Below are 18,755 nucleotides of genomic sequence, written 5' to 3'. Positions count from 1 at the left end.
GTAGTGCTCTTATTTTGCTTGTGTGAAACCTAAGGGGTTGGAGCCCATTCCATATTATATCCAATTAGGCAGAATATCACATTTTCGTGTGTGCAAAGATATTAAAAATTAACTGGTCTTAAGAGATTATATAATTTCTGTTGCATGTACTTGTAAGAGAAAACTCCCTGAGAAAGTCTGGAGAAGCAGAAAGTAAATACTTCATCTAAAATATGAAATAAAGCAGTCTTTTCCAAAGAAAGTAACAGGGAAGTTGAAACACATCAGGTAATTCCTCCACCATGAAGAAAGGACAGGTGAAGGAAGAGTGATGAGACAAACTCTAGTACATGCAAAAGAAAAGCAACATACAAAGAGTAGCTCAAAAAATAGAGTACAATTGAGAGTGAGATTTTACACTATATACAGAATAAAGTACTTTTAGCATGGATCTTCTTTTTATAAATAAGGAAATCACAATAAAGCACTTGCATGATTTTCTCGAGGTCAACTCCAAGCAAAATTATAATTGAGCTGCTGCTAAGCCTTCCTCCCCTCCTCCCACCCACTAAAATATCATCACCCTCCTTCTTTACCAAACCAAAAGACAAACCTGCCACTCTCAAGAAAACACTTTCTTGTCTTTTTTTTCCTAAACCAGGCTATCACCACAGGAGGTGTTACCTACCGGGAGCAGCCATGGCACAAGGAGTGCTTTGTGTGTACTGCATGCAAGAAGCAGCTGTCTGGACAGCGCTTCACCTCCAGGGATGAGTTTGCATACTGCTTGAGCTGCTTCTGCAACCTCTATGCCAAAAAGTGTGCTGGATGCACAAACCCAATCAGTGGTAGGTCTCTTATGGCTTTATATTTCGTAAAGACAGTTTTGTGTGTTGATTTGCTACTAAAGGCAAAACTAAACAGAAAGTCTGACCTGGTACAAGAGATGCCCAACTGAATCTTTTTAAGGAGCTCCACCTAGAGAAATTTTTCCCTTTTTTGTTTTTTTTCTTCTGTTCAACTTCAGTACACCTGATGATAACTGCCATGGCTTCAAATTCAAAGGCTTTTTTACTAACCTGCTTCTTTTCCTGAGGCATTCTTCCTTCTGAGCAATGAATCAAGTCATGACCTGACAGACTTCTTTTTTAATTATCTAAATGCACCTCTGAAAAACATAAATTAACATACTCAGGCACCATACAAGTTTCTATAAAAAAACAGAATTCTGTTCAGAGGCAGGTGCTTTGCTTTTCTTCTGCTGCATGTTGCAGGGCCATCCCTTGGAAGTTCATTTCTGCCATTATCACTAGGGCTAACAGCCTTGCTCATAAACTTTGCTGAAAGCAACAGAAGTATTTGAGGATGAAAATACTAATCACTACAGAATAAGGATGGTGAAATTAGCACAGCAACAGAGATTTGTCACAATGGCATTTTTTCACTGCTGAATGTCAGATCTCCATGTCAGTCTGCATGACCTGATGGCTGACCTGCTATTCTTTTCTTGTAACAGAATGATTTTGCTTTTCAAACAGGACTCGGAGGAACCAAGTACATCTCCTTTGAAGAAAGGCAGTGGCATAATGATTGCTTTAACTGTAAGAAGTGCTCCCTTTCATTGGTGGGTCGTGGCTTCCTCACAGAAAGGGATGACATCCTTTGCCCTGAATGTGGAAAGGATATTTAAAGCTCAAACTAAGAGGTGAGGAAGAAGGGAGAAAAGCCGTGCTTGAAATATATAGTCTGAAACACATGGATGTTCAGAGCTAGCTTTGCCACTCTGTGTCTCACTGTACTATTAACATTTCTTAGCCTTTTTCTTTATACTCTCCGAATCTGGAGGGAAAACAACTTGAAAATCTCTAATAGCAGTGTGAGTGCTTAAGATTTCTACCAATAACAAAAGCTAATGCAAAACCCATGATGTAAAACTCTTTGGCTGGTTTTTACATAACGTGCTTTTTATAAGTTTTTCTTTCCTAAAAAATATTCCTTTTACAAGCAAGTGATACAGTTCAAGGATTAAAATGGCCACACACCATACATTCATAGGTGGATATTCAGGGTGAAGCCTTCAGCCCACTGAAATCAATGGCAAAGGCCATTCAGTTCCAATAAGGCTGGTGTAACCCCAATGTTCTTGAGCTATGTGACTAGTGTGTGCTGTCAAGTCTGTGGAAAGACTGCAAAAGTAGAGTGTATTTCAATGTACATGGATTTGTGACATGCCATAAAGAGATAATGATGAAACAGTGGAAGTTGGAGTGCTTCATGACAGGTACATATTTTATTGCATGTCTAGCTGATCATTGTGTGAGGTACAAGTTCTGATCAACAGTGTCAGTATTACAGTTAGTTGACATTACACTGCACATTACATTTTTCAAAATAAAATTGTTTAAAACAAAACTGTGATTATGGCTAAACTTTATTTACATAATATTTACAAAAAATGCTTTCACATTCTGAAGAAACACAATGCATGCAAACACAAACCTTTTTGCACCCAATTTTTGGGGTGTGAACTGTAGACAATTCTCAGAAGCGCCCTGCTGTACAACTTAGTCTTTTACTAATTGAAGTCAGTGGGAAATCTATCAGCAAAACTGAACAAGTGTGTGAAAACACGCACTGAACTGACTGCAGCTGATAAAAATGTGTTCACAGGCTCTAAACTCAAGCCCAAAATAATTTTCTTCTCAAGACAACACAAAACATCTATCTCTGTGAAAGTTAGAAGTTTAACTTCTATAGTAGGGCATGCTTTAATTATGTTGTCGATTGGGATACATAATACCCTTTGTTGCAGCATAATTTCTGCTACATGTTTGCCACAGCTGCAACTGTCAGCAACAGCATTTTGGCAGCACAGTAACACCAAAAGAAAACAATACAAAGGAAGATAAACCTTTTCCCAAAGCAAACTGCAAGAAATATGGTTATGTTATGCAATGTACAATCCCAGGACACCTTCCAGATGGAATTCATTTGTGTTCAGAAAAAGGAGGAAAGAAATATATCACACCTCCAACAGGAATCTTCAGATCTGAAATTAAGATTTAGGAACATACTTTCTCTGTGTGCTACTGGGTAGGGAGAGTTTGCTCCCAGTTTCTGCCACCACTCTTGAGTTTGTCTCTTTGTACCAAGTGCAAAGTGCTCACAGGTCATTCCCCTCTCATTAATTCAACAATCTAAATGGATGTACCAGATCAGATTTGGTTTCTTGCACACCATTTGAAGAACTTTGCTGGCTGACATTTTTGAAGCACACACTGCGCTAATCAGAACTTAGTGAATTACTAGATTCTATCCCTTGGTGATTTCTTCTGTGGTGAAAGCTGTAGCAAACAGCCATAAAAGTCCCTCTTTACCCACACCTCCAAAAGGAGGGCAAACACTTCACTCTCTCCTCGGGGCTCTGCCTATCCCCCAGCACACTGCAGCTGTGCTCTAGTGTTTTGCCCAAAGAGATTCCTTTGAGCTAAAGGGGTAGTGTCCCTGTACTTGGCACTGATGAGAAGCCGTATCTCGAGTCGTGCTCAACTTTAGGCCCCTCACTATAAGCAGGACAGAGGTGCTGGAGTGCATCCAGAGAAGGGCAATGGAGCTGGTGAAGGGGCTGAAGCTGGGAGTTGCTTAGACTGGAGAAAAGAAGGCTGAGCTGAGTCCTTACTGCTCCCTAAAACTGCCTGAAAGGAGATGATAGCAGGGTGGGGCTTGGCCTCTTCTCTCAGGCAGCTTGTGATAAGACGGGGGAAACAGACTCAAATTTTGACAAGGAAAGTTCAGGCCAGGTATTAGGAAAATTTTCTTGACTGGTGGAAACCACTTGGATGTGGTAAAGCAGTGTAACAGGATCCTAGGGAATGGTAGTCACCCACCATCCCTGGAAGTGTTCAAAAAACATGCAGACAGTGCTTTGTGATACAACTTAATGCGCATGTGGAATTCAGTTGAAGCTTGGACTTGATGATCTTGGAAGTCTTTCCCAACCTTGATGATTCTAAGAAGGCAGTAGGAGCAGCACAGCTTGCACCTTGCCTCCCAAGTGCTACAAAAGATGGCAAAATGGCCCCAGCTTTGGGGAAAGGTAGGTGAAACATGACAAGGCTGGAAAGCATCCCAGTCTGGAAAAACGACTGCTACCATACAAGAGCAGTTATTGCTATTATTCCAGTGCAGTTCTGCATATCCATCCTTAACACATACCAACACACACAAGCTCCTAGCCACTGGAACTACACAAAACAAATCCCAGATTCCAGACCACTGACAAAAGAGAATTCCCATCAGACTGTTATACAGTGCAAAAACCAGCACTTTAGGTGATACTAACGGCTGCTACAGCTGCAAAGCAGCTACTGACCCTTTTACCCTTTAAGTGCTGATCACTTCAAGTCCACTAAAATATAACTGTATAAAATGACAAAGCTTAATTGCATCACAAAAACAAGACAGCACTGTTTTGTTTATTTTTAATTTATTTAAATAGGGTAAGGCTACTTAAAAGACAAGTCTTTACATACAAAATGTACATTATGTTAAAGTTTGCTGTACTCAAGTACAAAAACTGCACAAGTGTTTAGTAAAAGGGAAAGGTCACACCATTTCAAAACACACATTCTTACCATTTTACAGCATTCAAGAAGTGCCTTTTACACCATAACAGTGAATGGAGAACTTTCTGTAAAGAATTAAGCTACAGTTTTTGGTTTCAATATAAACCAGTGAATTAAAATGTAAACAAGCTATCAGATCTTCTTTTCCTGGGTTAACTAAGTAGATTCAGAAGTTGATTCTTTTTTTGTTTCACCAAGTCCAGGACCATTGTTATTATTATTTACCATCCATATCTAAAACAGATCTTCACCCCGAGCCAATGAGTTTTAATAAAAATATTTCCATCAACTGAATCCAAATGAAACACCAAATTTCACAGAAAACCAAAATCTACCTTAAATTATCAAAAGAAGGGAAAACAGGTTTGTGTTTTTTTTTCTAGAGTGCACATGTGTTAATGCTCTCAAGGTACTTCTGTCTTCCTATCCATGTCTCTCTCCAATCATCTGTAAGCTGAAAAAGCACTGCTCTGCATTCCACTGGTTTTCCCCATATTTTATAAGCATGATTGTAACCAGGAAAACAATCAAATTTGCTACATTGGCACATTCTTACACTTATGCATGTATAAAATATGCCTGTATACTTAAGAGAACATGGCACTAATCCATTCACTACTTCCTCTCGAAGTTTCATATCAAACAGGCTAATCACATATTTCCACCTGTGCATTCCTTGTTCCATATATCAAGAGAAACTTCAATTTGAAGTAATGCTGTTAAAATAGTTCATCTCTTATTATCAACCTAACTTGCACTGCAAATTCTACTCCTGTGAAACAAAAAAAAAAAAAAAAAATCTGCAGACTGTCTTATCAGCAGAATGGTCAGTTTTCTCACCTAAATTAATTGCCTTTTTAAAGCCATGAAGGCTCTAGGCATCACTCTAAATTTCAATAGCTATTTTAACTATTTAACCAGACACGGAATAAAACTGAATCTTAGTGAAACAATGTGTGAATCACAGTGACATGGAGGAGATGAACTATAATAATCTTGAAAACTAAGAGTGGGGGGTTTAGTATAGTGTAATATCACCACCTTTTAAAGAAGTAATTAATTACTTGGTGTACAAGAGTGGATACTTTTAAGGTGACTGGTGATAGTGACTCCAGCTTTACAAGAGGAAGCTGGTAAACTTGTTAAAACTTCACAGCAATCTGAATCTCCGTAAGTCTGTAAATTTTAAAATAATTTTATTTAAACTGTTTAAATATGACCTATCTATTTGAAAATATGGAAGTAATATTTATGTTTCAAGCACCATTAACTACTTCATGGCCATGTAACATGCTGGATTTTCTTCTTTGCTTCTGAAGGCTTTAGGTCATTCTGGAATATAAGAAAATAAATAATTACTCTTAGAGATACTGTGCAAACAAGAGCCAGTCATTAATCTGACATATTTCAATCTGGTACAGTATTCAGCTACAGGCTACTATAACAGCTTTCTATTGCCATCTTGTGGAGAAAGCTAAATATCACAGAACTTCTCTGTTGAAAATAAGAATAGAAAAAATGAACTTAACTACCTGCAAATCATGCATATGCTTCGGTTTTCAGTAACCTACAATTAAACATTCAAAGATTTCTTTCAGTTTTGCAGCTTAGAAACAGGTACATATTGGAATTTAAAAACATACTTCTGAAGTTATTTCAGGTTGTCTTCTTAAAATATTTGTTGAAATGGAATTGTATAAGGAAAAATCTCCAAATACACAACTAGGAAGCCAATTTATTTTGTCAAATAGTAAAAACGTTAAAAAAGGAAAACAAAAATTTGGTCTTCCTTTGTAATGACCTGGATAAAAAGAAGATAAATAATTGCCAAAGCCTCAAAAGAGCTCATCTTTCAAAATGTAAACATCAAGAAAGTCCAAAGCAAAGCATGGCAGATGAAGTGGTGAAATAATTCCTTTCCACCATCTAAAATAATAATTAAAAACTTATGAGAAATTAGAGCTTTAATAGTTCACATAAGCAGAGTAAAGACAGGAATATGAGTTTTCAAGAACATACTGCAACACACTGGTTCAGGGTGCACAAGAGATCTCTCTTCTCTTTAAAAGACTTTCAGTGTTAAGTTTATTTACAGGAATCCTGTGGACTGCAACCACTGAAAGGTTTAAGGTGGTTGATACAAAGCTAATAGGGATAGTTCTGTGCTATTCATTAAATTTTTCTCGAAAGTCAAGGAAGTCACTTGCTTGGAGACAGAATTGTCTTTATTGTCATTACACTAAAAATAGATCAGGCTTTACAGCCATCTGCCAAGTACACTGATTCTTCCTGACAGCATCACTTACTATTCAATAGCACATTCTTTAATTTCAGATGGTAGAGTAACATCCATAGAACACACTTGCCTAACTTCACATGTCTGACCAGCATCAACCAAGGCATGACTGAACTTACAGGTATTAACTGGAAAAACCTAAACTGTGGCTAACATAGAAAGTCAAATGTCAGAGGTCATAGCTTCTGAGTGTGTTGTATAGTGGTACTTAAAAATGTCATCATTGTGTCTACAGAACATTTAAATTAAACACAAAGAAGCTGTGAGGTATATACTAGACAGGTTTCAAAATCTCTGTAGGTACAGATCTGACCAATACTGAAAGAATTTAGTTATACTGATTGTAGGAACACCACCTCTCAAGCCTCAATTCCATTCAAAGCCTTGCTTCTTTTAAAACCTGCTAAAGTTATCTTTCAAAACAGCCATGTGTTTTGGTACTCATGTTTAACAGAAGTCTGATGGAATGTACCAATCCATGCAGCAGAATATTACCTACATTCTTTCATTAAAGGAATTTTTAAAATACATTAATATTTTTATTAATAAATATTAATATTTTTTTAATATTTTATTAATATTTTATTCCTTGTCATGAGGCAATATTGAGAAAACAAAGTTCAGTGTCATGCCTTGGGAAAATTCTAATCAATGTAACTACACACTGTATATCTAAAGCTCCCCCTGCAGCTCAACTGAGAACAGATATTTCTTCCTTTAAAGTCCAGATTAATTCCAGATACTCCCATATTGCAGTGGAAATGCGAAAACTGCTTGATTTGTATAATGAAGGAATACAACACAAGTGTTAAGACCTATCTCTGTATTGGGGCATGTTTTTAAGAGAAGGCCTATTGTTCCTTGCTCACTGACAAGCCCAGTAATCACACCATTGTCAAAACTAACCACTGTTCTTTGTCCCCATCTGGCAGCTACACTCAGCACCATTACCTACACAGAAGCTTCCTACTGACAAGTACAAATTTCTTTCATTCTGATATTTCCCAAACTAGCTACACTTCTGTATGTTTCTAAATACTCTACTATTATTCCAAAATAAAATCATCTTGAAAACTCTTGCAAGGCTCTAACTTTGGCTCCTGTAAATCTCAATTAAAAAAAACAAACAAACAAAAAGCTGCAAAACAAGATACTGCACAAACATACCGGCAAATCAGATTCCTCTTTTGGAACAGACCTCTTTAACTTCACAACAGTAGTTCCTGCTATTGGAGACAAAGGGTAAACCTTCAGACCAGTCAACACACTGCTGTCAGTCTTTGAAATACTGTTCTGCTGAGCCTCATTATTCCTTATTCCCAGCTTAGCGTCCTCTGACAAACTGGAGGCTGAAATGTATGTTGAGGCATTTGGAGGAACTGATAATCTTCTAACTGTGTTGGTGGTGCTTCCAGCCGGAGGAGGCTTCAGGCGATCGGCAGCTCCGTTCTCCGTCTTCTTCACCTTTATGCTTGTACTTGTGGAATTGCCATCAAATACAATTAATGGCCGTTTCCTTAAACCTTCCACTGCTGTAACACTGAAAATACAAATCATAACATTCTCAGAAACCTAGGTTAGATGATCAAAAAATAGCATATCCATGACATGAGTAGCAAAAATTAATTTTATCCTACCTAAATATATATCCCAAAATATTAAGCTCTGAGATGCTCCAAACTTAAATAAAAACAAATATATATACTTACATATACTTCAATAAAACTAAAAACCAATAAAAGTCACTTCCAAAATATAAAGGCTGTGTGAGGACCAGTGTTCCTTAGCAAGAGTTGTGTGAGGAACTGTCTAAGCAGACAATTACAGCTGTACAACCAAAGGCACTGTGTTTCTTCACTGTAGCTATTCTAGAGTAACTACAGAGATAAATGTTAAGCATTACAGAAGATGAGTATTTAAGAAAGGGTGTGCTGCCTTATCTGCAGGAACAGCCTCTCATATTCTGATATTTCTAAATTTCCCTGTTTCCACTCTTATTCAAACTCATAATGTTAAGGTAAGTCCAAAAGATTGTTAGTCAAGGAATAAAAACACTAAGCAAAAAACCCACACTTTTTAAAAATAAGTTTTCTTTGAACAGGAACCCTATGTGGATTTAATGACATTTTTTTAATAGTTTGTGCCCTTAAGCCTGTGTGTAGTCAGAGTGGGACAGTTTAGTAACCACTGATTCATGAAAAGGAATACTATCAAGCTAATATCAAAACAGTATTATCAGAAACATCTTGACTGACAAAAAAAAAAAGGTAACCCACACTATATGAATTCAGTTTTAAAAATGTAATGCTCAAGAATGACAGTGTTTGGAAAGTGCAAATTACCAAATAAAAACTCAAATCACCATTAAGAGAGATTAATATTCCTGTTTAAAAACTTCAGCTTTCAGTTTTGATAAAAAGCTCTTTTGCACCTATTTCAGCACACTAACATTCTCCTACCCAAACACTAACCTCATACATCCATCCTCAAGTGTGCAGATAAACAAACTGAGGTACTATAACCTGACAAAAGACAGCTCGGTGTTTTAGTCACTGCTACAATTTAAAAAAACTAAAAAAACACCTAAAAAACTCCCAAATCACTTGACAGATTTTGTTTAGCTCTTCAGTTAGAAACTTTGGTAAAGCTAAGAGACTCAAGACATCAACAAGCTGTAATATTGAAAAACTACAGGAATTTCCATCCACCTTTCTTTAGAATTTACTGCTGAACATATCAGAACACTACTCATGCATATCATATGTCAAAGTCTTGGGCAGGGGGAAGGTTGAGTGAAGAGATTCAGCAAAACAAACTTTTGAAGAACATTTTGCTTTCTGAGCAAACACAAACAGAAAAAAAATTCAAATGAAGCAGAATATTTCTTTCAGAAAGCAAACATTAGTTTTGAAACACACAAAATTGCTGCAGCATGCACCCCTCACTCTAGAGTAGACCACCCCTGTGCAGGAGCAAGAATAGTCAGATATGCTTTTAGCACTTTTAGAGAATGGAGGCTGCTCATCCTGGAGAAGAGAAGGCTCCAAGAAGACCCTACTGCAGCCTTTCAGTACTTAAAGGGGATGTAAAAGAAAGATGGTTCTGTGAAAAGAAGCACTATAAGCTAGATAGCATTAATAACATTTAGATGACAAAAGAAAAATAATCTTCCCCTTTTTTTCCATTTTTGCAGTAGTAGAATCCAACATTTCTGGCACAGGCAAGCCAGCACAGCATTCTCTGTAAACTGCAACAATATCCAAAAGCTGTACAAGCTTCATTAATCAGGGAAAGATTAAACTAAATCCATTGTCCTAAATTGTCCAAGTGTGGCCCAATAGAGCTAAATTACCTTTTACTTTCACTTTTCAAGTCATTTTGCTTCCTTTTCTTTTCCATCATTTTTCCCCATCTACTTTTTGGCAAGTCACGCTGAGGCAGGGGAATGGCATGTTGAATATAGAGATCAGTGAGCCCATCTTTGTCCATCTTTGCATCATTTTCAACTAATATATTTTTCTGTGGGGAACAGAAAAAGTGTTGTTAATTTTATGACAAATTCAACGTTCAATCATCTGAGTGGCATAATTTCTTATTTCAAAATCCACAGTAAAGTATTTTACTGGGTCAGGGTTCCAGAAGCAGAGGTGTGGCTGGGGTTTAGAGAGGCCATGAACTGCTCAGTGCCAACAACAGCCTGGTCTCCTATCTTCCTACTGCCAACTTCCTTAATTTTCTGTGTGGATGACACTCAGCTCATCTCTCCAGTGAGGCAATGGGAAAGATGGGATGTTTTGGTCAGTTCCACCACCTGCAAGTGCAGTTCTTCACATGTTTCTTCATGTGCCTCCTCCTGTGTGTCCTTTGGAGTCTCCTGACTCCGAGTGTCTGCTGCTTTTTTCAGTGCACTTGTGCACAGGTGCCATGAACAACTCTGCTTCAGATTCTGGGGTGTGATGGGCTGCATTCTTTGACAGTGTGAGAGATGCACAGATCCAGCTGTGACCAGCACTGGGCAGTTATTCACCTCTGCCCACACAGGTCAACCCTGCAGCCCCTCTCTACCCAAAATACTGCAAGTTTTCCCAAGGAAAATAGCAGCCAAAAAAGGGAAAAGTTATGGTACACACACTGTTGATGAATTATGTTTTCATGCACTCTTAAACACACTTCCCTTGGTGGGGGGGTTGGACAAGATGATCTCCAGAAGTCCCTTCCAACCGTAACTATTCTGTGATTCTAAGAACCACCAGTTGAGACATCAGTTGGAACACCAGTTTTTTTTTCTAGTTGTGTATCAGGTTGTGAACATTTCTTGGTATCTCATGCCAAATTTATAGGATGAGAAAAAACTTCACAAACATCCTACAAATCGAGGTCACTGAGAGCAGGTCAAGCCTCTGCCACTACCAGTTCTGACAGCACTTCATGACTTCTGATATTAGACTGAAACCTGTCCATATAGGCTACACAGACAAAAGCACATAAAAAATCTTTGAGCTTATGCAAAACCCTGAAACTTTGATTACTATTGTTTCATGCACCTGACATTTTCAGCCAAGGCAGTAACTAGTATCTCAAACAACATCAACTAAAGCTTTGTATGGTCCTAAACTGTCTTTCAAAGTCAATTATTTTTCAATTATCAAGTATCAATATTTATGCATTAAAGCATTAGCTTGACTGACTGCATAGGCTGCATTCCTTTAACTCACAGAATCACAGAACTATTAGGGTTGGAAGGCACCTCCAGGGATTATCTAGTCCAACCGACCCGCCAAGGCAGGGTCACCTAGAGCAGGATACGCTGGGTATGGACGTGGCAACTTTAACAGTGCAAAACTCATCCTTCCACAGCCAGTTTTACTGTATGCAAACACTGTCTCGAATTGGGCAAACTGCTCTTTAGCAGCCTCGGTGCTCAAACACGGCCCTTTTGCAAACACGGAGACATCTCCCGCGCCAGAGCCTCCTCTCCGCAGGTTCGTGGTGTCCAGAGCACCGACTCGGTGCCTGCTCTTCCCGGAGCGCCGTGACTCTCCTCGCCCGCCTCAGGGGCCGCCGCTCCGCCCGGCCCGGCTCCCCGGACGCACCTGCTCCAGGGTGAGCCGCAGGAATTCCTCCGAGAGCAGCTCCGGGTGCAGCAGCAGCAGCTCCGACTCCGAGCGCCCAGAATCCCGCTCCTCCTCGCCGCCGCCGCCCGCCGCGGCCCTTCCCCGCGCCGCCATCTTCCTCCCCTGCGGCCCCTTCCCGGACTCCCACAAACCCGCGCGCGCAGGGAAACGCGTCTCCAGAGCAGCCGCGCGCCGCGGTGGCGTCACGGGGTGGAGCGGGCCGGGACAGCCGGGCCGGGATAACCGGGCCGGGATAACCGGGTCAGGATAACCGGGCCGGGACAGCCGGGCCGGGATAACCGGGCCGGGATAACCGGGCCGGGACAGCCGGGCCGGGACAGCCGGGCCGGGATAACCGGGTCGGGATAACCGGGCCGGGACAGCCGGGCCGGGATAACCGGGCCGGGATAACCGGGCCAGGACAGCCGGGCCGGGACAACCGGGCCGGGATAACCGGGTCAGGATAACCGGGCCGGGACAGCCGGGCGGGGACAACCGGGCCGGGATAACCGGGTCAGGATAACCGGGTCGGGATAACCGGGCCGGGATAACCGGGTCAGGATAACCGGGCCGGGACAGCCGGGCGGGGACAGCCGGGCCGGGATAACCGGGCCGGGACAGCCGGGCCGGGATAACCGGGTCAGGATAACCGGGCCGGGACAGTCGGGCGGGGACAGCCGGGCCGGGATAACCGGGCCGGGACAGCCGGGCCGGGATAACCGGGTCAGGATAACCGGGTCAGGATAACCGGGCCGGGACAGCCGGGCCGGGATAACCGGGTCAGGATAACCGGGTCGGGACAGCCGGGCCGGGATAACCGGGTCAGGATAACCGGGTCAGGATAACCGGGCCGGGATAACCGGGTCAGGATAACCGGGCCGGGACAGCCGGGCCGGGATAACCGGGCCGGGATAACCGGGTCAGGATAACCGGGCCGGGACAGCCGGGCCGGGATAACCGGGCCGGGACAGCCGGGCGGGGACAGCCGGGCCGGGATAACCGGGTCAGGATAACCGGGCCGGGACAGCCGGGCGGGGACAGCCGGGCCGGGATAACCGGGTCAGGAGAACCGGGCCGGGACAGCCGGGCGGGGACAGCCGGGCCGGGATAACCGGGTCAGGATAACCGGGCCGGGGGTGCGCCCTGCCGGGCCGGCACCGCTCCGCGGGGCAGCCGTGTCCGAGGAAACGCGCAGAATCTCACAGAATCGCACAATATCCCGAGTTGGAAGGGGCCCGCAAGGGTCATCGAAGTCCGGCCTCTGGCCCTACACAGGACAGCCCCAAGTATTGCACCCCATGTCTGAGGGCGTTTTCCAAATGCTTCTTGAACTCTGTCAGGCTTAGTGCTGTGGCTGCTTCCCCGGGGAGCCTGTTCCAGTGCCTGACCACCTTTGATGAAGAACCTTTTTCTGATATCCAACTTAAACTCCGCTGATACAGCTTCAGGCCATGCCTCTGTAGACTGTGATAAGGTTTTCCCTCAGTCTTCTCCAGGCTGAACAGTCCAAGTGACCTCAGCCGCTCCTCACACGGTTTCCCCTCAAGGCCCTTCTTTGGACACTCTCCAACAGCTTTTTTACTTTTTTGTGTTGTGTTACCCAGAGCTGCCCCAGCACTGGAGGTGAGGACAATCCCCTCCCTGCCCGGCTGTGATGCTGTCCCTGATGTCCCCAGGACTGGGTTGGTCCCCTGGCTGCCAGGGCTCTGCTCACTCATGCTCAACCTGCCATGGACCCCCGGGTTCCTTTCCATGGCTCTGCTCTCCAGCCTCTTGTTCCCCAGTCTCTCCATACATCCCGGGTTGTCCCATCCCAAGCGCAGAATCCACCAGTCGCCCTTGTTAAACTTCATACAGGTGATGATTGCACAGCTCTGTTTTGTCTGGGTTTCTCTGAAAGGCTTCTCTTCCCTTGAGGGAGTTAGATGTTGCTGATAAGGTGAGATCACCCCCCCCCCCCCCTCCCCCCCCAGATGATAGCATGGAACCGGGAGAACATCTATTTTATTGTCACTCTGTCAGCGTACAGGAGTATGAACGCTCTGTGCTGCTGCTTGCCGGAACTTTGCTACGGAATTAAACACAATCTCCGCCCTGCCCATAGCTGCGACACCCACTGGTTAACGCTGCTTGATAGGCAACAACAAAAGTTGCTTTGTAACTCCAAAGTACAATAGCTGCCTGCCCATTGGAGTTCGTCACCCGCTTATATGTTTAAAAGCAGAATAGGGAATTACAAACGGTTACATGTGTAAATAACGATGTAGTTGTTACAGCACAAAATTACAAAGTAATTTGAAGTATTTGATGCACTTTGCAGAATTGCAAGGCGCAGGCAACAATATAACACAATAAAAGTACATCCACGTGGATGGAATTGCAGATACATGTAGGTCATGTTAGAGCTACGTACATGCAGCTCTATATATTAAAAAGGCATAAATTCAAATTTTCAATATTTAAAAATAATTTAAGAGTACAAGTAGGTAGTAACATTATATCATATGACTTCCTTAAAAGTGTGTCCTGGCAGATTATACAATTTGTTTCCTTGTGATTTTTCTCTTCGGGGAAGCTGCATCCACGGGGAAGAACGGGCTGGGTGCCAGGGCTGCCCAAAGCCCCAACTTTACAGTTCTGTGCCCAGTAGGCACACAGCTATAGACTAGTTCTATTTTTATTTTCTCATTCATTTCTCACTTCAGCCAATTATGTCACAAAACCAACTGAACTCAAGTAATCTTGTAAATGAATATAGCTTCTAGGGTGAATATTCAGCCTGTATTTTGGTTTTTTTCAATGAATGAAATGAATGAAATTACTTTCTTGTAAATGACATGGATCATCTTCGTCTTCCTAAAGCACCTTGTAAGTTCTGCCTCACAGAAAGATATCCTTGCTAACCAAATTAGTTGAGCTGATCTACATTTTTACCCTGTGATTTTCTCATGTTACTATTTACTTTGCAGGCATTTGTACCCAAAATTATAGTTCCTCTTTGATTAACCAAAGCATGTCCTCTCACAATAAAGTTCTGAAAGGGATGAAATGTAAACAGTCTAATAAAAATGTTTCTTTTCCAATTGCTGTAAAAATAATGGAATTTTAATGAGCTGTATTGTTTTCATAGATTTGTTGAATTCTGTTGCATTTCGTAGTAGAGACTTTTATGTTTTTGGTTTTTTTTTTGTTAATGCAATAGGGTATTTTTAAATAAATGATACCAGGTACGATTTTCCATTACTTTCCTTTTTAAGATTTTATAAATAGAAAAACAATGCTTTACATCAGTTCTGATACATTTCTCTTTACTTTGTTCATTAGCTGTATGTGTTGTCCCAAAATAGCTTCTTTCACTCAGTGTGCAAGGAGCCAATCCACACCGAGAATTGAAATATTTGTATTATTTACAGTTCTGTGCAGAAAGACGTGCTGGGCAGCAAATCCACAGAGCCAGCATAACGACCATCAACATTTACCATTTACATACTTCAGGAAACAAAAGCATTAATGTTCGCTACAAATTACAGAGCTGTTTCATTAATTAGTCTTCTATTGGCCAATGATTCCCTCGTTTCTCATGCTATTAGCCTGCACGCTCAGTCTTTGTCTCCTCTTTAGCCAGTGGGTTTCTGGGGTCGGTGGCCGTAAGTCAGTGATCGCGGCTCTCCCTCCCCCTGCCGGAATTACCTTTTACCCAGTCGGAGCTGATTTCAGCCGAGTTGTTGAGCAGGCTTTGTAAGCTTCTTCCTTATCTTAGGAATTCTGCCAGATATATTTATGGCCCATAAAGTCTGCATTCTTTGTGTCCTCTACCAGTAGCATACCCTTCTCGCCAAGTTTTGCTAACCTCCTCCTAGGTCACTGAGGCGTGTCAAGCCCTCAGCTTCAACAAGGCAATTCTACCGACGAGTAATTTATCTTTCTAACATATAATAGTTGAGAGCTATATAGATATATTAGTGATAGTGTAACTCTCCTATAATACGTGAGAATTATATAATATATAAACCACTATATTTTTATTTTTATATATTTTTATTTTTATATATTTTTATTTTTATATATTTTTAAAAACAGCACTATTGTAAGTCTCATAATAGATAATGAGACTTATACTATTGCTATTATTAAGTCAAATTGGAGTGAGGGCACTTTCTGGGAATCTGAAAAAAGCATCTCCCACATACATATATATATGAATATATGTATGTATATATGAGTGTCTGTGTGTGTGTATATCCCAAGGTTTTGGACTCTCTTATGTACCTATTATACATATAGATATAGATATAGATATAGATATAGATATAGATATAGATATAGATATAGATAGATATAGATATAGATATAGATATAGATATAGATATAGATATAGATATAGATATAGATATAGATATAGATAGATATAGATATAGATATAGATATAGATATAGATATAGATATAGATATAGATATAGATATAGATATAGATATAGATATAGATATAGATATAGATACAGAAATGTGTGAGTCTCTCCTCTCGGCCGCGGGGCTCCCCGGGTGTTTCCCGGCCGGCGCGGGCGGGCTCCCGCACGTGACCGGACGCTGCCGGGCGGGTGACGCTGCCGGGGGCGGGGCCGGCCCGCCCCGGAAGCGGCGCGTCCCCCCCGCCCGCCGCCGGCGGATCGCAGCGCGCCCCGAGGCGGCCCGGCCGCCGCCACCGCCACCGCACCGCGAGGCCTGGGAGCGGCGGGCCCGGCTCCGCCGAGCGCCGGCAGGTGCTGCGGGATGGGCGGCGGGACGGACGGGCTGCGTGTCCGGGCGGGCGCAGCGGGGCCGGCCGTGGCGGGCCTGGCTGCGTGCGGGGTGTGTGAGGGGACGGGCAGCGCATCCCTGTGCTCCCGGGGGCTCCGCGGCTCGGGGGAATCTCTCCGCGGGGTCATTAGGGTGCGGAGCGGTGCGGCGGTGAGGGAGGCGGGGTGTTGCTCCCCAAGGCACGGAGAGCACAATGCAATGCAAGGTTATTGCTTAACCGGAGCGGGGGAGAGCTGCTTCCCACTTCTTGCAGGAAATGAGTACGTGCGGGGTTGTTATTGCGCTTGAAAATCAGTGTCCACTCGACTGATAATTTGGCTTTATTTTTCTTTGACAGCAAAACATCCCCATTATCTTCTTTTCCGGACTTCTGAGCATCTAAATGTAGTATAAAAATGCTGTCTGTAACTGTGGGGTGGCCTCTTCCACTTCAAAGGAGCAGCATGTTCTGCAAAACCTGTTCTTTCACAGTGCTCACTGACCCCTTAGGTTTCATAAATGAGAACAAGATAACTGCTAAAAGAAAAGTTACAACCAGGTCATGAGTGGTGGCATTGTTTGTTTCTAAAAGCTTTTTCTCACACCTTTTTTTTTGTTTTTCTAGAATGAATGTTTTAATTTCTTTGTTACCAGACTTACTATGGATTTTTTATTCTTTCTGTTCAGGAGTCATCTATCTGTTAAGATTTTTTTTCATACTTTTAATTTTCATCTACTTTGATTTAGGATGTCCTTTTGGACTTTTTAACACATCTTGGTCAGGAGCACAATTCTGTGTTTCTGTCACTGGCACATCTTAAGATTTTTATTTTTTGGCTACAGGAGCATTAACTAAGTCCTTGGCAACTTCAGGTACAAGAGCTTGACCTCTGCAGAGGGAAGTTTATCACTTCAGGCTACACATAGGCTCTTAAAAACTGTTGGGGTTGTTTTGGCAGTCAACCTTTGGACAGCCCTCTCTAACTTAAAATGCTGTGTTTCTTTTAATCATGTTGGAGGGATAAGGTGGCTGTGTTGCCAGACTTGCATTATCATTTTACTCTTGGCTGTTTTTCTAGTGCTTGCTGGGTTTGGTTGATTTTTGTTTGTTTTTTTTTTGTGTGTGTGGAAGGTCATAACACTAATTTACACTTCAGGTAAGGATGGAACTTGAAAATGTCATGGAAACCCAAACTAAAATCCTTTTAACTTCTGAAAAAACCTCAAAAAACGAACTCTGAAGTATTTGGTACTAATGCTTACTACTGTACCTTGGTAATATGGTTTCCTTCTAGCCATAATCTTAGTTTTATATAATTTTATCTCATGGCTACCTGTAAGTATACCTTATTTTTCTCACTCAGTTATAGAATTTTTTGACTGGTTTTTAGAGCTCTCTTGCTAAAACAAAAGATTTTGTTGGATGTAAGAATTGGAAACTAAATTTGTTTTGACTGTGTTTAGTTTCAGTGTTGTGTACAGGAGCATTTTGGTGATGTTGGTATCTTTGTTGGCCCACAGAGATTTCATTTGATGTTTTGTATCACCACTGTATATGTGGGGTAGAAGTTATTGTGTGTGTTTGAGATCTTTAGTGTTGTGTCTTCCCCTGCAGTGGCTGCCCATTACAGACCAGTCATGACAAGTTAAAAGGTGATTAAACAAGGTCAGCAGTTTCTCATCTGCTCTTCTTTGGAATGTTGAGCACAGTTATCTGCTGGTTTCTTACAAAAATAACACAATTCTGGAGTACAATGAAGCTGCATGGACTGTTTTTAAAACAGTATTATCTGCTTCATAAATTGCATCTGTCCCTTGATGGTGCTTGATTGCAGAAGGGTAGATATAGTTTGTGGAATAAACATTAGAAGTGCTGGTTAGCACTTAAAAAAAGACTTTTGGAATTATTGTGGTAGTGGAGAACAGAAACACTGAATTTCTGTGATACTGCACCTTGAGCTTAAT

General features: G+C 41.9%; 3 protein-coding genes across 8 annotated transcripts in view; 2 read left to right on the top strand and 1 right to left on the bottom strand.

Annotated features, from left to right (window-relative positions):
• The window catches only part of FHL2 (four and a half LIM domains 2), a 53,609-nt gene extending 51,218 nt beyond the window's left edge, over positions 1 to 2,391 (top strand). For all 5 annotated transcript variants that reach the window (XM_056490556.1, XM_056490520.1, XM_056490529.1 and 2 more), the window contains 2 exons: positions 641 to 827; positions 1,518 to 2,391. In XM_056490556.1, the coding sequence (XP_056346531.1) occupies positions 641 to 827; positions 1,518 to 1,669 (339 nt within the window). In that variant the 3' untranslated portion in view covers positions 1,670 to 2,391. The remainder of the gene's footprint in view (positions 1 to 640; positions 828 to 1,517) is intronic.
• Positions 2,392 to 4,448: 2,057 nt separating this feature from the next.
• Positions 4,449 to 12,166, bottom strand: C1H2orf49 (chromosome 1 C2orf49 homolog). The gene is made up of 4 exons (XM_056490572.1): positions 11,994 to 12,166; positions 10,253 to 10,419; positions 8,068 to 8,440; positions 4,449 to 5,936 (listed from the first exon to the last, which is right to left on the bottom strand). Exons 1-4 carry the CDS (start codon positions 12,126 to 12,128, stop codon positions 5,880 to 5,882), a joined length of 732 nt encoding a protein of 243 aa, XP_056346547.1. The 5' UTR covers positions 12,129 to 12,166; the 3' UTR covers positions 4,449 to 5,879.
• A 4,476-nt stretch (positions 12,167 to 16,642) lies between these two features.
• TGFBRAP1 (transforming growth factor beta receptor associated protein 1) overlaps positions 16,643 to 18,755 on the top strand; it is a 95,540-nt gene continuing 93,427 nt past the window's right edge. For both annotated transcript variants that reach the window (XR_008839695.1, XM_056482760.1), the window contains exon 1: positions 16,643 to 16,774. The gene's annotated coding sequence lies outside the window, so the exon portion shown is untranslated. The remainder of the gene's footprint in view (positions 16,775 to 18,755) is intronic.

This window comes from Oenanthe melanoleuca, chromosome 1 (genome assembly GCF_029582105.1).
Source record: "Oenanthe melanoleuca isolate GR-GAL-2019-014 chromosome 1, OMel1.0, whole genome shotgun sequence".
Lineage (NCBI taxonomy): Eukaryota > Metazoa > Chordata > Aves > Passeriformes > Muscicapidae > Oenanthe > Oenanthe melanoleuca.
The sequence above is the reverse complement of the archived record's forward strand: the minus strand, read 5'-3'. Positions and strand labels throughout refer to the sequence as shown.